Genomic DNA, 26472 nt, shown 5'->3' with positions numbered 1-26472 from the left:
CCGTACGTGCCCAAAAGGGGTGGGCGGAATAGAGCCACCACCTAGGTCTGTGCCCAGCTTGGGGTTGAACCGCATCCTCTGTGGTGCACGGGACGGTGCTGCAGCCCCCTCCTTCCCCCCCACCCCCCCGCAGCCTGGCCTGGCAGGGATATCCGGAATAATGATTACATTTTACATTTCCTTCTGAGACTCAGCGGCCTGAGGGAGAGCGCTGGGGTGTCCCCGCGGCCAGGGCCACAGGCCCCTGCGGCAGCCCTGCTCCACCTTTCGGACCCGAGCCGTCTGTGCTCCAGGGCTGGGGCGTCACCCTGGCTGCCCGCTTTCCCGGTTACCGAGCGCGGCTCTGTGCATCAGGGAAATTCCCGCCGATCCCCCCAGCCGCCTGCGACGGCTTCCCCAGCGGGCGCTCAGTAAGGCCGGGGCCAGGGTCGGGGCTGCAGGGGATCGCGCAGCGCGCAGGACGGAGCGGAACCCACTGCGGCGGGGACTCCCGGGCGGCCAGGCGTGCAGGAGGCCTCGGACCCGCCCCCGCGCAAGGCCGCGCCTCCCAGCACGCGGAGGTGCCCGCCCCGCCCGCGGCGGTGGTGGCGGGGAGCAGCCGGGCCTGGAGGTGCCCGCCGTCCCGCCCGGAGCCAGCTCCGCGCGCCCCAGTCCCAGGCTCCGGTCCGCCCCCTGACAGCCGCGGGGGCGCCCAGGTAGGTGTGCGGGGAACAAGGTGGCGAAACGTGTGCTACCTGAGGCCAAAGGTCAGACCCGGGCGGCTTCCCACCAGCTGGGGGACCAGCATCTGCCTGCCCTCCCGCCAGCCCCTCCCTGGTGGCCCTCACTGGCCCCTCCCAGGTGGATCTCACCTGCTCCCAGGTGGGCCGGGCTGGGATCTGGGTTCAGGCCTGCGGACCTGAGGCCTCAGGCGCAGGGGAGGCCACGCACCACGCACAGGGGATCCGGACCCTCAGGGCTGAGGCGGCTGGGGGCAAGCCTCCCACGGAGGATGCCGATCCCACCTCGCTGCCAGGGGAAAGGGGTACCGCCTCCTCCCCAGGAAGCGATGGCGCTCCCTGGAGAGGGGACCCGATCCTGCCCCCACTGCGCCCCGCCTCCCCCCTGCGCCCGCCCCGCTGACCCAGGGATCCTCCACCCTGATCCTGAAGGTCGGCCCCAAGAATAGGAAGGGGCAGGGAGGGTACACGCGGGGCCACAGGTGGAGGGCACCCCAGGAGGAAGGGAAGGCCAGTGGCTGATGTGGGATGCCCGAGGTTCAGAGGTCGCCAGAGCCGGCCCCTGCCACCCACCCCTTTTCTTCCCCGCAGCCTGCTATGGGGGCGCCATCCCTGCTGCTGTGCCTGTCCATGGCCCTCCCACTGCTTCTTGGCGCAGGTATGTTGGCTTTGCCTTGGGCCTCTGGACACCTCACCATATGTCCCTGCGGCTCCGCCCGCCTCGTGTGTGGACCTGGGAGAGGGGGAGCTCTGAGCTGTGCAGCTCACCTTTCCCAGGGGACCAAGCAGGCGGAGTGGGAGCTTCCCTTCCAACGCCTGATGCTGGGCCTCAGAGGTCCCCTTAGACTTAGAGCTTTGAGGTGACTTAGGAGAGGAGGAGGGTTAGGCAAAGGTGCAAGTCCAGACTTGGGTTCAAACGTCAAATGGATGTAGTGCTATCTATGTTATGTGACAGGGCCGTTCTACGACTAAGCAATTTGGTGGAAAGGAACTTTAAAGGAGCGGATTTTTAAACAAAATAGCTGGTGACAGAAAACAGGACAAGGAGGGCTGAGAGCAGGAAGGTTTCCTTTGAGGGGAGGAGAAGAATGAAGGCCTTCCAAAGGAAGGGAGAGAGAGGTTCATTCCAGAGGCTGAAGATGGGGAGGAGGCAGGAATTCAGTCCTATGGACACACTGGGAGGACTGAATTCTGCTTTCACATCAACATACTATTATGGGGAAATTCCCACACTGAGAAAGCTCTCAAATGAAATTGGCTAGGAATTGACACATTTGTTAAACTATTAATAAATGACAGCAAGTTCTCTTTCATGATTACTTTTCCCTTCCTCTCCCTAGATGAATGCCAGGACATCAGTGTGCTAACCGAGGCACCTTCAGCAAATCAGCCTTTTGCCTTTAACTGCACATTCCCTCTGCTGACTTCCAAAGCACGTGTAACTTGGTACAGACACCCTAGCAAAGTCCCAGTCTCCACCAACAGGCAGGCTAGGATCCACCAGGAGCAGAGCTGGATTGTGTTCCTCCCCGTGGCCTGGGGGGACTCAGGGACCTACCAGTGTGTTATAAAGTAAGTCCCTCCCTTAATTAGCACTAGCACACTCTCTCTCTCACTTACATGTTATAATTATATTTCTATAATTCTCTTAGGAAAATTCTTAATAAATTCTTAAGAACTTAAAAACTCAGTGAGAAGAATAAAATATAATTTTATAGTTGTTATAAAACAATTTCCAATGAAAACATTTTAAAGCAGAGAAGATTTGTAAATCAATTGTTAGAACATGAAATACAGCTTTTCCTGTGGAAATGATGCCACAGACAGACCAACTTCCAAAGCTGGTGTTTCCCAATATTATTGTTGCTGCCTTCTTTCTCCGCATGCCCAGTGTGCTTCTGATAGACTGCCTGTCCAGAGAGGAGCCAGCCTCCTTTGTGCACCGTTTTGTAAGGCATCTGCTATGGAAATGGAACAGTGACAAGCACCAAGCGTGTTCCAGGCCCAGTGTGCCCTGTGCTGGAAAGTAGCACTGTATGAATGAATGACAGCTCTGGTGGGAGACAGCTGAGCAGGTGGAAGCATGCCTCACTGAAGGTGGCAGTTTATTCAGCTCAAGTCTATTTTCCAGTTTTCCGAGGAAACATGAAAATCAGTGCGTGTGTAACTTTTCAATAGCTTTGTGTGCATGGCCTAAATAAAACACACCTTTGGACCCAATTTTGCCCAAGGGCCCCATTTTGTGACCTTCCTTTACTGACATGCATGTGCATGAGCTGAACGAATGCGTTGACCTCCCTGAGGCTTGGTTTTCTTATCTGCAGAATGGGACGCATGGCAGCTTGGTAGGGCTGAAGTGAAGTGAGCTGAGGTCATGGGAAGTAGGCACCTCTGAAAGGGAGCTGCATTCCCTCTCATTCTGTTTCTGTGGTATCTGCTGGTCCCTTTCTGTGCCTGGCTCTGATTCATGCCAGATTCCTCATTTTCATATGTCAGATCGACCTACGGGACAAAATCACTCAGTGGTACAGAAGCAGAAGTGGCTGGTAGCCCATGTACCTGGCCTCTTTCCGCAGTTTCACTCACCACGCCCATCGTGCTGGGAGGTTTGCTTTCCCATGATTACTCTCGGCTATACACTAACTAGAGGTGGAGATTGTATGTCACACAAATTCACTGTGAAATCTAGACTGAACTTAAAATATTTAAACCTGGGAGCTGGGAAATGGGGAAAATCATCTTTCATAGAAAGGAAACAGATATTGTCTGTAATATAAGAAAATAAACAAGAATTTTCACAAAATTTTAACATATACGTATATAGACATGATACATATTTAGTAAACTGTATATTTGAAATACTTTCAAATTCACATAAAATTTGCAAGACTAGTATAAAGAACCTATCCTTTAACTAGATTTCCCATTATTTGATATTTTGCCACATTTACCTAATTATTCTCTCTCCATATATTTGTACATCACACATGATAAGTTTTCTAAATCATTATTCCCAAATCATGTGAGCTGTAGGCATTATGACCTCTGACCCTTTACTATTTCAATGTGTATTTTCTATCAATAAAAATATGTTCTTACTAATCACATACAGATCACACATTTAGGAAATTTTACCGTTGTACAATGTTTTTATCAAACCCTCAATGCGCATTCTACTTTTGCCAGTCCTCTCAGTGAGGAGCAGCACGCGTGTTTCTTCTAGTAGCGGATCTGTGCAAGAGCATGCCCTGCCTTTGGTTGCCATGTGCTTTTGCTCTTTTCCCTGGAACAGGTCCTCAGGCTGTTCTTCACGACACTGACATTTTGAAGGAGCACAGGAACTTGTTTTATATTAAATCCCTAATTTGGGTTCTTTCTCCACGAGCCTCCCCGGTTGGAACACTATGACAGGGGTCTGTGTCCTCTTAGGCCACACTCAGCGGCGCCTGTGTCTGCCGGCCCGGCCATGTCCGTGCTGGTCACCAAGTTGGGTGCTCCCAATGTTTCCATGTGTCAGCACTTCCCCTGGGTGTTCAATGGCCCGTGCGCTGCGCTTGTCCTGCTGGAGGCGGCGTGTTTGCACTGTGCCTCGCGGAGGATTTGCACGTATTTGAAGATAACCAGCATTATTTGGCTCTGTGATTGTTTCATGAGGATCCACTCTGTTATTTTCTTACAGTGATACAGACATGTGTCGCCAAGTACATGTAAACCTAACTGTGTTTGAAAAATATGGGTGTCGCATTTCCAGAAACAGTCAAATGAATTTACCAGATGGGCACGAACAAATATTGCATCTTGGGAAAGATGACAGCCTGACGTGTCATCTGAATTTCCCGAAGAGTTGTGTCTTGGACTCAGTAAAGTGGTATAAGGTAAAAAAAAAAAAAAGGATTTTCCTATTACTACTTTCTCTTCTTTTCTTTAAAACCCACTTGTTTTTTCAATTTAAGTTGTATTTTTAAGGCAAAATTAGTAAAGAGATTATGTATCTCAGACAGATTTGTTAGCTAATTGCTATTGCCAATCTTATCTGCTAATTATTTATGTTTAAATTTATGGTTATTATAGCTTTGTAATATTTTATTATTTGTATCTTCCACCTCCCCCCTACCATCCTTACTTTTCAGACCATCCTTGGCTGTTTCTCTTTTCTAACAGATTAATTAATTCATTTGTTTGAATGAGCCCTCACATGCACATGAGGCAATAATCACACAGCGTAACCCGGAGATCAGGGGAAGGCGACACCTCATCAAACCGCTGCTGTTGCTACTGCTGGCAGCACAAGCCTCGGCTGGCTCTGGTTACCTGAGCCTCGGGCGGCCCTGGGCGGCTGGGGGGCTGAGAGGACTGGGGTACTCTGGAGGCAGGCGTGCAGCACGGCTGGGCCCACCCTCTTGCCGCACGCCTGCCACCCCGGCAAGGCTGAGGGGACTGGACATCGCCATCTTGTGGCTGTGGGCACTGCCATCTTTTAGGGTGGGACAGTCAATTAGCATATTCCCTCCTTATTATATAGGATTTTTTTCTTTTTACTCTGTTACTGTACTGAATAACAGGAATTGATTTGTGAATGTTATACCAATGTTGCATTACTGGAATAATCTAAATTGGTATGTAACCCTTTTTATATGTTGCCTTATTTGGCCTGCCTGATTAGTTAAAAATTTTTTCATCTAAATCATAAAGTGGTTGATTTGTAATTTTTGTTGCCTGCTTTGTCCTTGTCAAATTTTGGTATAAAGGATATGCTGACCTTGGAAAATAACTTGGGAAGTAATCTTTACTTTCTTTTGGAATGTTTAAGATTGATTTTATTTCTTCTGCTACATGCTTTTAGTGTTTATAGTGAAGTTATGTAAGACTGGGACTTCCTTTGAGGGAAGGTTTTAAATTATAGAATTCAGTGTCCTTAATTATAGAACCACTCAGATGCCTTACCTCTTCTTATAGCAAATCTAGCACATTGTGCTTGCTTAGAAATTTTCATTTTATTTTTATAATTTTTAAATTATTGAGCTAAAATTGTTCAAAATATACTCTTATTACCTTTTTAATGTTTGTAGGATTTGAGGTGATGTCTCTTTTTTCATATCTGGTGTCATATTTCTCTCTCTGTCTTTGTTGTTTTGTTTTGTTGATGACTCCTGCCAGAGGTTTATCAACTTGAATAGTTTTTTTCAAAGCGCTAACTTTGTTAACTCTGTTTCATTAATTTCTGCCGTCATTTAGAGCCCCCCCCCACTGTTTTCTTGGGTTTTAATTTGCTGTTATTTTAATAACTTTATGAGATGGATTTTTGGATCATCCTATATGCTAATTAGACTGAACAGCAGAATGACCATCCAGATGAAGCCGGAGCTGCGAGGGTCTACTGAGGCTGCAAGGGGCTACGAGGGCCAGCCGAGGCAGCCGGGGCTGTGAGGGCTGAGACTCTTGCACGGATTTCGTGCATTGGGCCTCTAGTTAATTATAAGCCTTTCTTCTTTTCTACTATATGCATTTAAAGTCATGTTTCTTTAAACTCATTTTTAGCTGCTTTCTACACTTTTGATATATAGTATATTCTTATCATTCACTTAAAAGTATTTTCTAATTTCTAATGTTATTTCTTCTTTGAACTCTGTATTATTTTTAAGAATTGCCTAATTTGCAAATATAGTGGATTTTAGTTGTTGTTAATCCTCACCTAAGGATATGTTTTTCCATTGCTTTTTCAGAGTGAAAGGAAGGGAGGGAGGAGGAGATAGAGAGAAACATCCGTGTGAGAGGGCCACATTGACTGGTTTGCCTCTCACACGCCCCAACTAGGGGCAGGGAGTGAACCTAAAATCCAGGTTTGTGCCCTTGACTGGGAGTCGAACCCATGACCCTTTGTTGTGTGGGCCGATGCTCTAACCACTTAGCACACCAGCCAGGGCAATATAGTGGATTTTTAAAAAGTTACTTTTCTGTTTGTGGTAGTAAGCTTAATTGCACTATGGCAGAGAATCTACTCTATATGTTGTAAATAGTTTGAAATTTGGTGAGACTGCCTTCAAGTTCCATGTTTGTAAATGCCTCAGGCTTATTCAAAAGAATGAGAGTGCTGCAGTTTGGGTTTGTTAATTCTGTTATTCAAGTCTACAATGCACTTCCCGCCTCCTTCTTTTAGTTACTTAGAAAGAGATGCAGAAGTAACCCTCGGTGGGTGTAGGTTTTGGAGTGTGGCTCACCCACTTCTGAAGCTCAGCCTGACTTCTCAGGAACCAGTGTCCACTTCCCTCTCGTGGCTCCCTAGACTCTGCTCCTCAGGCCTCTGGCCTCCACCACTGCCTTGCAGCCCCACCTGGCACCAGTGTGACCGGGTAGGGGCTTCACAGAGGACTCCGGCTTGACCTGCACCTGCTGAGATCATAGATGTGAAAGCAGTGACATTTGAGAGGCAGATTTTTAGCATCAACTCTGCTGCTACCCCAGTGTCAAGATGCAGATACATTGCACCTTAATTCCTCACTTAGAAAATGAGAGTCTGGACCACATGATTTCAGAAGGCTTTCCAAATCCCACGGCCACTAGCCTGAGGGCAAAACCTATTCTCTCCCACTCCCGTGTGATCAGATTTAGAGGAACTGGGTGATTGTTAGCAGTTTAAGCAGTATTATAATCCTCACCACTACTTAAAATGAATGTCAATTTCTGTAAGACACGGAGATGAACCCAGAGCTCGATGATTGGTCCTAAGTGGGCATCAACCCTTAACCTATGGATCTTTTTAAAAAGCAGGTGCTTGGCCTCTTTCTCTGCTACCGAACTAGGTTATGCACGAGGGAGACTCAGACATATTTCATTTTGAAATAACCACTCAGCCTGAGAAGACAGGAGGAAGCTAGGAGGCAGGTAATATAAGAAGGCGGGACCATTCTCCAGTGTCAACCTGTGCAGACCCAGCAACCTCAGTTATGGCTCTGTTTTTGCCACTAACTAGTTACCTTGGGTCACCCTTTGGGCCTCAGTGTTTTCATCTGTAAAATGAGAGGGTTGGAATAAATTATGAAACTATTTAGAGCTTATTATCTGCCTGGGCATGTAATGATGAGAGAGAGCCCTCGCCTTCCAATAGTTATAGTTTCCCAGAAGGGCAGACAAACAAACTGAACAGTTTCATTATAGCACGAGGTGAGCACAAAGGAGGCAATGTAAGATCAGTCACAGGACTTTCTGAGGAAATGCTTCTGGGGGAGGTGGCTGCTGAGCTGTGTTTATAGAATGATTGACAGCTAACCTGGGGGAAAGGAAGGGAGGATGGGAATTTAAGGGAACAGTATGTGAAAAGGTATCAGTGAGAAAGAGAATGGTTTGGGGCAGTGGTCGGCAAACTCATTAGTCAACAGAGCCAAATATCAACAGTACAACGATTGAAATTTCTTTTGAGAGCCAATTTTTTTAAACTTAAACTTCTTCTAACGCCACTTGTTCAAAATAGACTCGCCCAGGCCGTGGTATTTTGTGGAAGAGCCATACTCAAGGGGTCAAGGAGCCGCATGTGGCTCGCGAGCCGCGGTTTGCCGACCACTGGTTTGGGGCATTGATTAGAGTTTCGGGTACATGTAAGCGTGGGCTAAGGTGGTATTAGGAGTAGGAGACCTTGCATGCTAACTTACACACAGCCTTTCCCACTCACAGTATTTTAACAGCAAACCACACCACAGGGATAATGACATGATCAACTTTGCATTTGAGGGAAGTCTTCGTGTGGGCACTATAGTGAATAAATCGGAAGGACTTGATGATGATGGCGTGTTGATTATTTAGGCTATTTTAGAATTTAATAAAAAATGGGGATAATTTTAAAAAGTGTATGAAGTGGAACTGGTAGAATGCAGGAAAGGCGGGGTCAGCGGAGGTCACTCATTGTAAAGCCTCAGTTTTCTCTGCTCACTGGGAGGTGCTACGCAGAAGGTTTGAAAAGGCAGCAGGGTGAGTGGTGAGTGTTGTAGTGAAGACCCTGCATCTGTAGTGGCCCATGCTTCCCTCCCACGGGGATGCCCTCCCACGGGGATGCCCTCCCATGGGGATGCTCTCCCACAGTGCTCAGCTGGCTGCGGGCGGGACCACAGGACTGACCTGGTGCAGGTTTGCAGGGTGGATACACTGGCAGGCAAAGGGCTACAGAGTTCAGTGACTGAAAAGGCAGTGATTAAAGTTGTAGCCACCGGGAGTCTAGGTTGGTTTAGAAAGGAAACAATGCCAGAAGGAAACTAGAAATTAGGAGAAAATGAAGTGTTAAGGGAACTGATTCAAATTAAGATAAAAAATTGGATTAGATGCATAGAAAATTCAGGTAGGAAATATGGCAGATATGGTGGCAAACACTCTCCAACCATGGTGAGCCTCTTTCCACCACAGAGACCAGAAAGCTGAAAGTAAGACAGAGCAACCAACACCCCTACGCCTCCCAGGGTGCCTGCAGCTGCAGTCCTTGATGTGTCCCTGGCTTCCCTGGAGGCTGGCGTGAGGGTGGCGAGCTTCCTGCAGCCGCTCTGGGCTGCGCAGCAGTGGGGCGGAGGCTGTGCATGTGTCTTTTGAGTTATTTGTTGGGCTGGCTCCACCAGACGTGACACGATTTCACACAGGACAGTGGCAGAGTAGCCGCTCCTGGTCTCTGACTTGCAGCTGGTGTATTTCCAATCTGGGTCCCACCATCATGATTGTGGTAGAGGTAGCAGCTATTGTATGAGCTGGTTCTACAGTGCCGTGCTGGAGCAGACCTCACTCCCTGATTACTTCTTAATATTTTGTAAGCGCCTGATATCCTGTATTGAATCCTTTTCTGCCTAAAGTAGCCAGAATGCTTTTTGTTTCTTGCAACTAAATCCAGTCTGAGAGCTAGGACCTCATAGAGTTTTAAAGATTAAATGAAATAATCTATCCACTAAGCATTTAGTTCACTGTGGGAACATAGTAATTACTTTAACAAACATTATTAGATATTATTATTTAGTAAAAATGAAGGGATGAAGAGGTGGCATAGTAAACATTATAATCAGAATAGTATATTTGTTTTTAAGAGTTTAGAGACATAGTAGTTATGGACAAAGACAAAGTTAAAGTTGTGGCTGGGAGAATTGAGGGCTGGGAGAAATAAAGGTTGTCCTTGAAATTGAAGGGGTTATGGGGAGAAGGTTTGGACATTAAAACACCCATTCTTATGAATAGATAGAGAAGTGCTTACACTTGGAAGTGCTTACACTTGGAAAAGTATGTCTCCATATTTTTCGGTTCCAAATTACTCAATACAACAATGTCCTCTTCACCATTGTGTGGAATCTGTAATGTGAGGTTACCACTGGCTTTCCCACTGCCAAATCTAACATTTATTTTCAGTCCTAAGCTTGATAGCCTAGTAGCATTCATCACTGCTGGACATTCTTGCCAGCTAAGAACTCTCTCTTCTATTCTACCTGAGACTCATTTTTTTAAAAAAAATCTCTGCTCCTCCAAACCCCCCATTCTTTCCTTAGCAACCATCACTGGATTCTCATCCTCTAAGGCCATGATTTTGGGGTTTTAATTTCAGCCACGGTCATCTTCTATTCTTGCCTTGATTACATTCAAATGGGGATGGCTCATGGAACCATTCATACCAGAGGGCTCCCAACTCTTTCTCCCACTTTGATATTTCTCTCAACCTCCAAATACTTTGTCCAATGGCCTAACATGTATTCCTCTTAGACATTTCCATCCATAACTCAACCATTGCCACCATATTTAGAGCCACTTTTGTCTCACCCCCAAATCTGATCATTCTTTTGTATTTTCTTTACATTCTCTCTCCTAGCTAACAACACATTTGCATAACCAAAATGGGGTCATGAAAATCCTGTTCTCTCTCCATATTCCAAATTTGTCACTGAATTCTGTGGATTGGAATTGCTTAAAATCATTGTTTTTGTGTTCTCTTCTTGCTGGCATTCCTGTACTGCCTTAGTTCATGCTCTGTTTAGCCTTAGTTTATGGAAATAACTTTCTAAAATTTTTCTAGTTTTTTGATCATCCATCTTTAATCCTTTCCCACACAACCAGATAGATTAGTCTCAAACACAAGTGTAATAATCTTATTCCCTTGCTTAGAAGGCTTCCAAAGCGCATCCCTTCCCATGGTTTCCGATGACAGCCCCTGCCTGTCCCACTGGTTTCATCTTCACACTCTCCCACAGCCACTGTTGTATTGTCAATCAGCGAGCTAGACAAGATGCCTTAATGAGCCTGTTAGGTAGGAATCATCTTTATTGTGCACAGGCTCAGAGCAGAATACGTCTGTCAAATTCTGAACAAACACAGGAAGAAATATTCCCTTTTTATATCCTTCTAAATCTTTGTGTAAGTTATTTTTGCAGACAGCTTATAACCTTGAGTATATATCATATCTAACAAATATCTGTCATATCTATACAGACAACTTGTAACCTTGAGTACATATCATATCTATACAGACACCAGTAACCTTGAGTACATATCATATTTATACAGACACCTGGCATCAGTATCAGCGTATCAGCCCCTTATGTTAGATGGCTAGCTTGCAAGGTCAGACAGTTAAGTTTATCTTTTCTATTATTCAAGCTAAAAAAACAAAGTTATATTTTACAGAATAAGAGACTTTCTAAAAATAACATAATTGACTTACAGAGCAAGGGACTATCTAAAAATAGCATAGAATTTCAAACAGCAGTTTTTCCAAAGGAGGGATTATTATGCTTCACCACAACATCTCAGTCAGATCTCTGGGCTATTTTATGCCTCAGAACCATTGTACACGCTGGGCCAGGAGAGTTCTTTTTAGTGCTTGAAATATGAAACACATTCCAATGTTGGCCATTATTATGCATTTTTAAATTTTAAATCTTATTAGTGAGCTATCACCCAAGAATTGTTAAATAAAAATCAAAGCCTTATGATAATTTAGACTCTAAAATTATGCTTTATATTAGAGGCCATCCTAGTTACCATAAAAGGATAGAATGGCTCTTAAGCTAGCAAGGCTAAACTTCAATATGGTTAAATATTTGTGCATCCTGCCCATTGCAAAGGGGACGGCTCAGCCATGGAAACATAGAAAGCGAGGCCAGACACTGTGCCTCTCTAAGCCCACGTAGGGAAGAGGTTTCCACAGAACAGAGATTCCAGCTTTTTCTGCTTCTCCTCTGAAGAAGGTGACATCACACTATCAGAGTCTGATTCTTTCCCCTCTCTGACTCTCATCCACTCCCGTCCCATGGGTAAGTCATTGTCCAGTTACAGCTTAGTTTCCCATGAAGATGTTTATAGAGCAATAATGAAAGACTTCTAGGAAGTTGTAGTTTACATGGTAAGTAAGCGAGTGCTTGTCCTGGCATTACTGCATTTCACCTTCTGAGATAGATTTGTTAACACTGCTCCAAAGTCAGAGAATGAGGTCTAAAACTTGGGCAATGTAATCTTTATCTGTAAGTTAAGGGTTTGAATGTCTGTCTTCTTTGTCATCAGGAGTGTGCGCTCTCTGCGGCAGGGCTGCATCTTCCTCCTGCCTCTCACAGTGCTAGCCAGGAGCAGGAACTTAAATGCTGAGTGACTAAAATGGGCTCCCTTGTCCAAGAAGTCACTTTGTAGAGTGAAGCTTCCTGAAGATGGGGGAAGATCTGAGCTTTCAGAAGTGGGCTGAGATGGAGAAGTAGTAATCAGCATAGAAGTGGGAGAGATGGAGAAGTAGTAATCAGCATAGAATGTGAGCTTCTGGGAGGATGGATGGGTGTGAGACTTGAGCTCTGGGTAGCTGCTGAGGATGACAGGTGAGAAAGGCGTCCTGAGACTAACCAGCCTTCAGTGGGTTTGGGGTGGGTGAGGGTGTTTTTGTGGATGCGGTGGAAGCAGGGGGTGTGAGAAGTGGCATGGCATCTGCTGTTCATAAACCTCATCAGCACACGTTGACTATGGTTCAGACTTCCAAATAGAATGTTGATAATGAGTTATTTTTGACCTCTGTAAAGGCCAACCCTTGATAAGTGCAGGTACAATAGGGCCTGTAACACAGTGAAGCAGTCCTTGGCCAAGGGGCGTGGTGCCATCAGATGGTGGCCTATTGGGAGAGAAGGCCCTGCGGGTGGAGGACTCTCTGCCTGTCCACATCCTCCCACTGAATGCATTTATGGCCCAGCCTGTCTTCCTCTATAGAGTCTTTCTCCAGCCTGCAGAGGTCTCTGTCCATCGACTCTCATTAGAATGAATGTTTGTAACACTCATTTCAGCCTGTTGAACGTTCTCTGTCAACTCTTCCTGGAGAGGGTTATACAGTCTTCAGTAGGTTGTAAACTACCTAACGTCTAGGGGCCACACAGTTTCTTGTATCTCCCCACAGTTTATAGAATGCTGCCAACTGGGAATGTAACTGATCCCAAAATGCTCTTTGAGTTGAATTTTCTTTTTTTTATATATATTTAGGACTGTAAAGAGATTAAAGGAGAGCGGTTTACTTATTGGGGAATAAAGCTGTCAGTGAACAATGTCTCGGCAGAAGACAGGGGGAGCTATGCCTGCGAAGCCAGCCTGACACACGCAGGGAGGCAGTTCACCGTGTCCCGGAGAATTGCTGTGAATGTCAGTAAGTATGTTGTGGCTGCTGCCTGAGCCCGCAGCTCTGTGGGAGATGGCACTCTGACTTTGAGACGAGTGATTGATTCTCCTGAAGGTTAGCAGGCTCTCACATGTCACTATTAGAATCAGAGGGTAGAAAGAATGAGGCACGAGCAGTTTAATTTCCTCATCTGAGAAAACAGAATACTCAAAACCCTTGGTCCACCGTAATTGAAACACACATATCCTGTATGTAGAGTAGCTACTGGGATGCCTGGCCAAGAATAGGGATTTAGTGAGTGGTGGATATTGTGAAAAGTACTCTGTTTCCCTGAGCCCTCACTGTGTGACTCTTTCGGTGGCCATGCCAGCCTTGGTCTCTGGAATTGGTTCCAGATGTCTCATGCCCATGGGGTCTTAGTTCCCAGCCCAGAGTGCTGGATTTCTTAAACACATGCCCTGAAAATTTTAAAGCCGAATCTTAGGGGTACAAGAAACCCGAACTAGCAATGTCGCTCGAGCCATTAAGTTTGCAGAGTTCCAGGAGGAGAATGGCCTCCCGCCCTTACAAAGCAGTTAGTGGTGGCCACAGACCCGAACCCAGGCCGCAGGGCCAGGCAGCGGTTCCCTCTAACACACTCAGCAGGGGCTTCTGCTCACTGCCTTGGCTTTTTCCCCAGTAGAGAGTTGTTTTTTATATTTACTCCGCTAAATGGGAAGAACTGAAGGCTAATACATCTTTATTTTAACATTAAATTTATTGGGTAACATTGGTTAATAACCTTATGTAAACTGCATGTCTGTATGTATGTCTTTTGCCTTGCCTCTTCATGTTTGTCCCTGATTTCTGTCAGCCTTCATGTCCTGGGGATGCTTAGAGATTTCTTGATGGTGTGGTTGTCTGCGGAGGTGTGTCCAGCTTGAGTGGCTTCCTGCTTCCCACCTGGAGCCCCTTAATTATGAAAATTAATTGCATTCATTGTTATGATTTTTATGCTTTGGGTTTTATGCTAAGTGATACAACTCTGAAAGTAGGCACTTTGTGTTGGTCACAGTTGAATCCCTAACACTGAACCCAGTGCCTGGCCCACGTTAGACGCAGATCTATGTCTGAACTGAATAATTGACTACTCCTATACTTTAGTTTTATCTGTAGCAGAGGGAACTCTTTGAAAGGCAAAATTTTAAAGGCATCTGAAGAATAAGTCAGAGGTCACTGAATCCAAGAGTCTAATTTTATGTAATTGAAGTAAACATTTATTTTTGATCTATATTGTATACTCCAAATTGTTAAAATTTGATAAACAAAAAATTTTAAAAACTACACTTTGTTTTTTCTGTTGAGAAGTTCTCAGCCTAGTGCGGTGGTTGGCAAACTCATTAGTCAACAGAGCCAAATACCAACAGTACAACGATTGAAATTTCTTTTGAGAGCCAAATTTTTTAAACTTAAACTTCTTCTAACGCCACTTCTCCAAAATAGACTCACCCAAGCTGTGGTATTTTGTGGAAGAGCCACACTCAAGGGGCCAAAGAGCCGCATGTGGCTCACGAGCCACGGTTTGCTGACCACTGGCCTAGTGGTAGCGGAGCTAGAGAGCATTTCACATTATGTAGTGAAGACAGAGGTATAGACAGTGTCTGAGGGAGCAGGAAAAGACTCAGAAGTTGCCCTATGGGGGCAAGTAAATGGCCTGAAGGCTTTAGAAAGGAAACATCATCTGAGCTGAACTGTGAAGGATGAGTAGGGTTTGTGGAAATAAAGAAGAGTGAGGAGGGGCAGAGAGAGTATAAGGTAAAGCATACAAGTGTCTGCCATTGTAGATTATGTTGGAAGTAAAACTAATCTTGTTAGAGCAAATGTAAGTACAGGTGAGGAGGCCATAGAGTCAAATGGGCAAGGTCAAGGAGACCAGTTACATGCAGGATGTATCATGTTGCTTCTGAAGAGCCCTGGGTCGGGTGCAAGTACAGAGCAACAAGGCTGTGTTTGTGATGGTGAACGTTTTGAGATGGTTTGGGCAGGAATTGAAGAGGGTCTCGAGGCCTGGACCATTTAGAATACTTCTTCAACGTCCAAAAGAGTGTTGATCATGTAGACTTGGATGTAAGTGGTAGGGCTTCTTCTCAGGCAGTCATTCAGCGACTCTTCACTCAGTGCCTAACAAGGCCAGGTCCTGTGCTAGGCAGCGAGAACATGATGGTGAGGAAAACAGCCAGGACCACTGCTCTGATAGGGCTTTGAAGCCTGAGCAGGGAGGGAGGGAGACATTTATCAGATAGTGTACTAATGATAATAACCAAGGCAATGAATGCAATGAAGGAAAGGAAGGTAGATCAAACAGACAAGGACCTATTGAAAAGTCAAGGAAAGCTTCCTGATAGTAGTGACGATGGTCAGGAGTATTCACTGAGTGATGGAATGGGTGAGCTTTTTTGAGCCTGAGGGTGCAGCCAAGTGAAGGCCCTATAACAATACAGACAATGGCATGTCTGAAGGGTGGAAAGCAGTCAGGTTGGCTGGAGCTATGGCGAGTGAGGGAAATCATGGTGGGTTATAAAGTTGCAGAAATAGTCAGGAGCCAAGATTCGGTGGGAATATGCACTCTAAAGTGGGGAGCATGGATTTATCCTAAGAGCAATTGGCAGAGAGGTTGAGAGCAGGCTAGCTGATGTGACTCACTGTGGCTGCTGTGCACAGGATGATCCCCACAGAAACAGGAGTGGCGGTTAGTAGGCAAGTGAAGAAATGCAAGTGAGAGGTCAAGTAAGTACAGGCAGCATGATGGCCCTGAAGATGGAGAGATGTGATGTGATGGATTAGAGGCATTTTAGGAGGTAAAATCCACAGGTCTTAGTGTTGGATTGAATGTGAAGTGAGGGATGTGGCATGATCAAGGAAGCTAGGCTTTTGGACATACACAAGTGATTGAATGATGATATTATTCAATAAAATAAGTTAACTTTAGAGGAAAACTGGGGTGAGGAATGTGATCATGAGTTTGGTCATGGATAAAGTGAGTACACGGATAACGTGAGTACATGGATAAAGTGAATACACGGATAACATGAGTACACGGATAAAGTGAGTACATGGATAAAGTGAGTACATGGATAAAGTGAGTACATGGATAACATGAATACATGGATAAAGTGAGTACAAAGATAACATGAGTACATGGATAAAGTGAGTACACGGATAACATGAGTACATGGATAAAGTGAGTACACGGATAACATAAGTACATGGATAAAGTGAGTACATGGATAACATGAGTACATGGATAAAGTGAGTACACGGATAACATGAGTACACGGATAAAGTGAGTACACGGATAAAGTGAGTACATGGATAACATGAGTACATGGATAAAGTGAGTACATGGATAACATGAGTACATGGATAAAGTGAGTACACAGATAATGTGTGGATAATGTGAGTACATGAATAAAGTGAGTACATGGATAAAGTGAGTACATGGACGTGAGTACATGAATAAAGTGAGTACATGATAATATGAGTGCATGGATAAAGTGAGTACATGGATAACATAAGTACATGGATAATGTGAGTACATGGATAAAGTGAGTACCTGGATAACATGAGTACACAGATAAAGTGAGTACATGGATAACGTGTGGATAACATGAGTACATGAATAAAGTGAGTACATGGATAACATAAGTACATGGATAAAGTGAGTACATGGATAATGTGTGGATAAAGTGAGTACCCGGATAAAGTGAGTACATGGATAACGTGAGTACAAAGATAAAGTGAGTACTTGGTGCTTCTGAGATGCTCAAGTGGAGACATTGAGTAGGCTGTGGCCTATGTGGGTCTGGATCTTAGAGAAAGAACTGGAGATAGTACAGCTTACAAGGTCACTGGCCTTGAGATGGTAATTGAAGAGCTGGATGTAAATGAGAGTGCCTAGGGAAAGAGTAGAGAGCAGAAAATAGAGGGTTTAGGAGTAATAGTCACAGACTGAGAAATGTTAAGAGGTAAAATTAGTTTGACTTGGTGACTGGTCACTTGAAGAAGGTAAAGGAAAAGCTGTTGCCTAGAATGACTTTCAGATTTTAGATGTGTGTGGTCATGTGGAAGGCGACACATTATCTAGCTGGTGATGACTTTTGTTTGGGATGTACTGAATTTGAATAGTTTTAGAAGGTGCAAATATTATTGCCATCATAAAGGATGCATGTTTTTGCATTTTCCTAGTTTCCTTTTTTATAACTTTCCACATCCCACCAAATGGATAGGAAGAATATGGGACTAAGAGAGCTAAATTTTGGTGGACAAATGAGGAAGGGAAGAAGTACAGAAAGACAAAAGGGTGAGGGGGTCCATGTCATATAAGGTAAGCAATTATAAAGTGGGGTGCAGGAATGAAAGAGCTAAAGAAAAGCAGGAGGGAAAGGACAGAAAGGACATGAAAAAGCGGGGTTGGGGGATGGAGGAATGGGACTAAAGACAAAACATTAGGGTCATTCTTTTTCTCTATCTAGGACCTAGGCCAGAGCTTTAATATTAGCCAATGCTTTAGGGCAGGGGTCCTCAAACGTTTTAAACAGGGGGCCAGTTCACTGTCCCTCAGACCGTTGGAGGGCCAGACTATAGTTTTAAAAAAAAAACTATGAACAAATTCCTATGCGCACTGTGGGCCCAGGACGCGTCGGCTGCTAAGCAGGACAGGCAGTGGCACCCAGCGGGCTGGATAAATGTCCTCGGCGGGCCGCATGTGGCCCGTGGGCCGTAGTTTGAGGACCCCTGCTTTAGGGTATATTTAGATTATCAGAGATTTTTATTACATAACGAGGAGCTCAGTGCACGAATTTGTGCACCTTGAAAGGAACTGTGGGCTGTGAGGCTGCAGTGGGCACAGGGGCGGGTCTTGGCCCTGCTCGCACCCGCTAACAGTGTGGAGAGATTGGGGCCAGCGCCAGCAGTGGGTGTGAGCGGAGCTGGCACCGTCAGCAGGTGCAAGTGGTGGCTGCTGCCCCGATTGCCTCTTAGGAGCAGGGGGAGGTGGAAAAGCCCTCAGGGACAATTGAGGCTATCAGGACCAGTGTCCGGCACCAGCAGTGGGTGCAAGTGGGACCAGCGCCTGCAGCAGGTGCAAGCGCGGGGCAGGACTGGGGCACGTGGGAGTAAAGAATTTTCAGAAACCACCAGAGGCTTGCCCGGATGACAGCGACCAGTGCCCCGCATTGGTCTGGTGCTCCTGCTCACCTGCTCTCCACCAACCCGTCACGGCTGACACCTGTCATGTTCCTTGCATGCCCCTTGGTGGTTAGCACATGTCACAGTGACCAGTTGTTCAGTTGTTTGGTTGTTCCACTGTTCAGTCTATTTGCATATTATGGTTTTATATATATAGATCTCATCAGTTTATATTTATACCAAATATATAAATACTAGAGGCCTGGTGCATGAATTTGTGCATGGGTAGGGTCTGGCCAGACTGCCCTGATCAGGGCTGATCAGGCCAGGCTGGCTTGGGGGAGGGGATGTGGGAGGTTGGCCAGCTGGCCCCGCCCCCTGGTCAAACTCCCAGTCGAGGGGGAAATTTGCATATTAGCCTTTTATTATATAGGATACTAGAGGCCTGGTGCATGAAAATTCATGCACTGGAGGGGGGGTTCCCTCAGCCTGGCCTGCCCCCTCTCACAGTCTGGGAGCCCTCAGGGGCAGGAGGCAACCTGGAAATCAGGGGAAGGTGACACCCCCCATCACACCTCTGCTGCTTCCACTGCCGGCAGCACAAGCCTTGGCCGGCCCTGGTTACCTGAGCCTCGGGCAGCCCTGGGTAGCCATCATCCGAGGCTTGCCTGCGCCTCAGGCCATCCCTGGGCAGCTGGGCAGCCACCATTTGAGGCTTGCCTGCACCTCGGGCAGGCCCTGGGTGGCTGGGGGCTGAGGGTACTAGGGGACTCTGGAGGCAGGTGCGCAGCATGGCCAGATTGCCTGGGGGCGGGCCCGGCCATGCTCCTCCATCTTGTGGCTTTGGGCACTGCCATCTTTGAGGGCGTGGCAGTCAATTAGCATATTTCCTCTTTATTAGATAGAATAATGGCAAAGCAAACTCTCTTGGTAGGCCAGCTTTTAGGTTTTTCCTTAGCAATTCAATTATTTTTGGTTTAAAAATATGCATTTATAGAGTGACACTTTGTCACAGCATGAGTTCTGATTTTTCTTGACAAATGTTTTTTGAAGGTCTGCAAGTTTTTTAATGCTATTATCACATTAAAGTAATTGGGAATGTATTGTAGTGATTCTAATGCAATTTCATGTATGATTTCTTAGCAGAAAATGTTGGACATGAAGGAAGAATCCCTAAAATAACATATCCAATAAACAATACAATTGAAGCACAACTTGGTGAGTAAAGTTATGAAAGCCATTGAAATCACTAAGGGCAGAAATCCACAGCCTAGTGAAGTTCTTGAATTTCAAGGATGAAGAAAATTCCATACACATCCTGTTTTCCAGCTTGGAGGTACCTGAGCTCCTCGGGAGAGGCATGAAACAACAAACCCAGGGAGCTGAGTCCTGAGCAGTGGTGGTATCAAAGGCCTGGCAGTGAGCACGGCCGCCTAAGAAAGCGAATTTCAACCTGCTGGCCTTAGGCATTTTACAACCTGCACTACCTGATGTGTAGTCAGAGGCACTGACCTCTTCCCTTAGACCAGTGGTCGGCAAACTCATTAGTCAACGAAGTCAAATATCAACAGTACAACGATTGAAATTTCTTTTGAGAGCCAAATTTTTTAAACTTAAACTTCTTCTAACGCCACTTCTTCAAAATAGATTCGCCCAGGCCGTGGTATTTTGTGGAAGAGCCACACTCAAGGGGCCAAAGAACCGCATGTGGCTCGCGAGCCACAGTTTGCCGACCACTGCCTTAGACTGTCAAATTAAAAACTAACAACAGTTAATACAACAACAGCTATCCAGGGTGAACAAATCAAAATTATACCTATTTTTTGTCAGATCAGCAAAAAATATATTTTTCAGTGTGCTACAAATTTTAGTAATTAGTTTATGTGTGCAATGCATCGAAAAAGATTGGAAATCACTGGTCTAAATCATTATTGTAAATTTGCTTATGAAAATGTAAATATAATTCCTGAAAGAGATGATAAAACTACTAATGTTGGTCAAGAATTCTGAATGATATAATCTCGCACTGGAAATTATTTTACAGGAGTAGTGAGAGTTATCATGTTATTTTCCTTATTTTACTTAGGAAGGAGACAGTAAACATTGCCTCAGTTTATGATCTAAGTGAAGAAAAAGGAGCTCAAATAATTTTTAAAAATGTAATGATAATTACTAATAAAATACTAGTTGAATACTTTCTGAAGAAAAAAGTAAATTAAACAAATTATTATGAAAAGATAAATGCTGAGGTTAAATCAAATATTAAAATCCGGTTACATGCTATTTTTAAAAGACATAGTTCTAAAATACATGACCTAGAAGATTAAATATATATTCATATGCCTTGTATAACTTAACACAAAGAAATCAGTATGGCAATATGAATCTTTTAATCTGATAAATGTCTTTCAATGCAAAAAAAAATAAATGACAAATTGAATTATTTGATACTAATAAAATTATAATTACCCCCTTCATCCCCCCCAAAAAAGCTATGTGTCAAATAACAGTGCATCAGAATATTTGAAGCTAAAACGCTTGGATATACAAAAGCAATATGATAAGACAATACAATTATTTCAGTTATAGCGGGAGATTTTAACATACTCTGGATGTGACTAATTTGTTAGTCAAATCAGGATCTGAAAAATTATAGTAACATGATAAGAATAATGTATTAAATAAATCACACTAATACAAATTATGAAAAACTCAGAGTCCCAGAAGAGGAAATCAACAACTCTAACTTCTATTTATTTGCTTTGCTGGTTAGATTTGACTCATAGTCATAGTTGCAGATTACTTAGAAAATAATGGGAGTGAAAACATGTCAAGCTTTAAAAAAACACATGTCAAGCTTCATGGAATGCAACCAACACTGAATCTAAACAAGATATAAATATCATCATTATCAATAGTAAGTGCAGAAATAATAAAAATGCATAAACTAATCATTTAACTTTATAAAAAGGGGCAACAAAATAACCCATGGCAGAAAATAACAAAGGTAAAAGTAAAAAGATAATGACTTTATTCAATGACTAGAGGCTCGGTGCATGAAATTCATGCATGGGGGGTGGTGTCCCTCAGCCCAGCCTGCACCCTCTCCAATCTGGGACCCCTTGAGAGATGTCTGACCACCCGTTGGGATCGGGCCTAAACAGGCAGTTGGACATCCTCTCACAATCCAGGACTGCTGGCTCCCAACCGCTTGCCTGCCTCTGCCTGATTGCCCCTAACCACTCCCCTGCCAGCCTGATCAACTCCAAACTGCTCCCCGGCCAGCCTGATTGCCCCTAACGGCCCTCCCCTGCTTGCCTGGTCACCCCTAACATCCCTCCATTGCCAGTCTGGTTACCCCTAACTGACCTCCCCTGTAGACCTGGTCTCCCCCAACTGCCCTCCTCTGCTGGCCTGGTCACCCCTAACTGCTCTCCCTGCTGGCCTGATTGCCCACAACTGCCCTCCCCTGCAGGCCTGGGTCCCCCGCAACTGTCCTCCACTGCAGGCCTGGTCCCCCCACAATTGCCCTCCCCTGCAGGCCTGGGTCCCCCCCAACTGTCCTCCCCTGCAGGCCTGGTCCCCCCCAACTGCCCTTCCCTGCTGGCCTGTTCTCCCCCAACTGCCTTCCTCTGCTGGCCCGGTCACCCCTAACTGCCCTTCCTGTTGGCCTGATCACCCACAACTACCCTCCCCTGCAGGCCTGGTCCCCAACTGCCCTCCCTGCTGGCTTTATTGCCCACAACTGCCCTCCCCTGCAGGCCTGGGTTTCCCCCAACTGTCCTCCACTGCAGTCCTGGTCCCCCAACTGCCCTTCCCTGCTGACCTGGTCTCCCCCAACTGCCCTCTCTGCTTGCCTGATCACCCACAACTGCCCTCCCCTGAAGGCCTGGGTCCCCCCCAATTGCCCTCCCTTGCTGGCCTGGTCTCCCCCAACTGCCTTCCTCTGCTAGCCTGGTAACCCCTAACTGCCCACAACTGCCCTCCCCTGCAGGCCATCTTGTGGTGGCCATCTTGTGTCCACATGGGGGCAGCCATCTTTGACCACATGGGGGCAGCCATCTTGTGGCCTGGTCTCCCCCAACTGCCCTCCTCTTGGAGTGACGGTCAATTTATATATTACTCTTTTATTAGATAGGGTAAGTTCCAGGGTTGGTTCTGGGATAGAAGGGCTCATGGTGGGGTGGGGCGGGGGAGATAAAAAGAGAAGATAGAGAACCTCCAGTAAATGTAACCCCCCAAAGGTAGAGAAACTCAAATATAAAAGAAATGAGAAAGCTTATCAAGCAATAGTGGAAAGGAGATAAAATCTTTTAAAAGGCTTTGGACCTACATACGTATTTTAATAAAGGTCTTATAAACTTTCAAGGAAATAATAAAGCTCATAACAGAGGATATTTGTCTACATATCACCATGTGACTTCACCAGTGGATTTCGCAAACACCCAGAAAAGATGAGTATATCTGTTATTGACTCTCTTAATTAACTTTCCCCCTTCTAGTCTTTGAAAATTCTAGCCAATGTGTTTAGACAATAAAGAGAAAAGAGATGTAAACTACTGTGAAAGAGGAAGGGGTAAACATATAATTATTTTAAATGACCTATGGTTATCTACTTGGAAATTATAAAAAAATTCTCTAAAAAACTATGATCACTCACAATTCTTCCGTAAGGAATTCCAATATAAAATAAACTTTCAAAGTTAATAGACTATTTATGCCTAAAATAATTGTATATTATGTAATTAGAGAAATGGCATTCAAAATTGCAATAAAATAGCAAAATATTAAGAAATAAAAAGAACAGGAAATTTGGAAGACCTGCCTACATAAAAAAATTTGTAACATTTTAGGCAGGGACATTAAAAAAGACAAGTCTTAGTGATTCCTTAGCATGTTTCCAAATGGGGCACTCAGTATCAGAAGTAGGTTATTTCTCCCAGATTAATGTATGCGTTTAATATCTCACCAATTAAATGCCACTGAATTTCCTGAAACTTGACAAAGCTTTTCTAAAAGTCATGTCAAAAAAATGCTGGCAAGAGTCAGCAAAGAAATAATCAAATAGAAGAAATATACTATATATTAAAGTATATTATAAAGTTACTAGAGGCCCAATGCATGAAGATTCATGTAAGAATAGGCCTTCCTTCCCCTGGCTGCCAGCACCAGCTTCCTTCTGGCACCCGGGACCCAGGCCTTCACTCTGGCCACTGCCTTCTGCCTTCACTCCGGCCCTGCTGCCCTCCTGTACTCCCTCCACCCCCTAACCCCCCATAGAAGGTGTCCCAGCCCGGCCGCCGCCATCTTTATCATGTCAATTTGCATATCCCCTCCTTATTGGCTGTGGGCGCTTCCATCTTTGTTGCGGAGTGACAGTCAATTTGCATATTCTGTCTTTATTAGATAGGATAATAAATAAATGTTGATATTTGCATACAAATAGGTTAAAGTAACATAAAACAATAAACAGATGCTGGAATATATAGAAATTTAGTAAAACAGATTTGGGGCATTTAAAAATGTGTAGGGAAAGAGAAATATAGTATATATATGAAGTTAACATAACTTGTTAAATTTGAAGACTATGTAGTTCATTCTTTATCTTATAATAGACACAAAAATACATTTTTGATGAATTAAAGAAATATCTATATATATATATAAAAGGCTAAGTAACTGACCATGCGTCCGACTGACTGACCAGCTGGTACATATGACACACACTGGCAATCTATATATATAAAAGGCTAAGTGACCATCGCATCTGAAACAACCGAATGGATGACCAAACAGGCTGTGTGGAGCAACCAGGCTGGCAGGGGGGTTAGTGAGGGGCGACCAAATGACCAAGCAGCAGGCTGCATGGAACGATCAGGTCGGCAGGGGGGTTAGTGAAGGGTGACCAAACGACTAAGCAGCAGGTTGCATGGGGCTACCAGGCCTACAGGGGAGGCAGTTGGGGGTGACCAGACCAGCAGGGGGGGGGGCAGTGAGGGGTGACCAGGCTGGCAGAGGGGGGCAGTGAGGGGTGACCAGGTTGGCAGGGGGGGGCAGTTGGGGGCGACCACGCCAGCATGGGGTGCAAGGGGCGACCAGGCTAGCAGGGGGGGCAGTGGGGGCCACCAGGCCGGCAGGGGGGCAGTTGAGGGCAACTGCACATGCAGGGGGTGCAGTTGGGGGTGACCAGGCCAGCCTAAACCAGCATTCAGACATCCCCCAAGGGGTCCTGGATTGGAGAGGGTGCAGGCTGAGCTGAGGGGACCCCCCGTTCACGAATTTCATGCACGGGGCCTCTAGTCTATAATAATGGAAGTGTAATATGATAATTAGACCAGACAGCTGAACGACCTTCCAGACATCCTTCCTGACGACCTTCTGGATGAAGCCAGGGCTACAAGGGCTGAGGCAAGCCACCGTGGCTGCGAGGGCCAAGCCCCTTGTATGAACTTCGTGCATTGGGCCTCTAGTTTAAAAATAAACATTGATTTGCGCATGAGCAATATTTGTCCCCGTCTGATTACTGGCCTCCCATTTAAATTAATTCAAAGACAGTTACCTGTGATGCCAGCATTTGCAATGACTATTACTAAATCACAAGGACAAACTCTAGACAGAGTAGAAATATTTCTACCTGAACCCATTTTCAGACATGGTCAGTTATATGTTGCTTTCTCTTGAGTTCAAAGAGCATGTGACATTAAAGTTAAAGTTGTAAATACATCATCACAAGGGAAATTAGTCAAGCACTCTCAAAGTGTTTTTACTCTTAATGTGGTATACAGGGAGATATTAGAATAAGTTTAATCAATTTATCAGTCATTGTTTTTATATCATGTTTTTGTTGTTTTTATATCATGCTTTTGTTGTTTTATATTATGTTTTTATATCATGTCTTTGTTGTTATATCATGTTATTATTTATTTATTAATCAATTTATATATTATTTTCATATACATTTTACTCATTTTCTTTCATCTCTGACACTTCTATTATAGAGAAAGGGTGAATAGCGATATTAAAATATTTCTTCTAATTAATTTCTTATCAATGTGCATGAATCTGTGCACCAGGCCACTAGTATATAAATAAAACCACAAAAGTTACATTAAAAACTAAAGACATTTTTTTAAAAATCTAATGCCAGAATGATGTACTTTCAAAAAATAAAATCAGTGGAAAAAATCACAGAAGATCAAAAATTAGACGAGCATAAAAATATAGATCGCGCCGAAACCGGTTTGGCTCAGTGGATGGAGCGTTGGCTTGCGGACTGAAGGGTCCCGGGTTCGATTCCGGTCGAGGGCATGTACCTTGGTTGCGGGCACATCCCCAGTGGGGAGTGTGCAGGAGGCAGCTGGTCGATGTTTCTCTCTCATCGATGTTTCTAGCTCTCTATCCCTCTCCTTTCCTCTCTGTAAAAAAATCAATAAAATATATTTAAAAAAAATATATAGATCGCTCTATAGATGAAAAACGAAGACACAGGGTCCCGTGCCCCTTGTGCCCTCTGCCCGGTAAAGTAATCAGCACTGACCACAGGAGCATGTTTTGATGATGAGAAGGTAGTCAGGCTCAAACCAGAGTGTATTTGTTAAGCAAGTCACTTTGGGTAGGATTTTTACAGAATGTTTGTGAATGCGGTTTCAGGCTCCACCCTTACTGTGAACTGCACCATCACAGACTCGAGGGACAACACCAACCTGCGCTGCTGGAGGGTCGGCAGCACTTGGGTGGACGTGTACTACCAAGAGTCCAAGCGGGTCCGAGAAGGAAACGAGTAGGTGTTTTGTTGTCCTGGCTTCTCTGCGAGCCAGCGGCACTTTCTCCAGTTCAGTGATTGGGTTAGTACTGCTGCCTGAGAAGGTTACTGCCTTCTCGTCGCTCCCTTTGGCGTTGTCTCTCGAGGATCTCAGTGCTATGTGTGAGCGAGCAACTGTTAAAGATTATCACTCTCCTGTGTCCTCATTCCAGATGAGGTGAACGGGAGGC

General features: G+C 45.0%; 1 protein-coding gene across 1 annotated transcript in view; it reads left to right on the top strand.

Annotated features, from left to right (window-relative positions):
- Positions 1-570: 570 nt before the first annotated feature.
- IL1RL2 (interleukin 1 receptor like 2) overlaps positions 571-26472 on the top strand; it is a 57390-nt gene continuing 31488 nt past the window's right edge. The window contains exons 1-7 of the mRNA XM_080683912.1: positions 571-695; positions 1311-1377; positions 2060-2291; positions 4399-4594; positions 13182-13341; positions 19624-19698; positions 26131-26260. Coding sequence (XP_080540038.1) covers positions 1317-1377; positions 2060-2291; positions 4399-4594; positions 13182-13341; positions 19624-19698; positions 26131-26260 — 854 coding nt within the window. The 5' untranslated portion in view covers positions 571-695; positions 1311-1316. The remainder of the gene's footprint in view (positions 696-1310; positions 1378-2059; positions 2292-4398; positions 4595-13181; positions 13342-19623; positions 19699-26130; positions 26261-26472) is intronic.

The sequence above is a fragment of the Plecotus auritus genome (genome assembly GCF_963455305.1).
Source record: "Plecotus auritus genome assembly, chromosome: 8".
Taxonomy (NCBI): Eukaryota; Metazoa; Chordata; class Mammalia; order Chiroptera; family Vespertilionidae; genus Plecotus; species Plecotus auritus.
The sequence above is the reverse complement of the archived record's forward strand: the minus strand, read 5'-3'. Positions and strand labels throughout refer to the sequence as shown.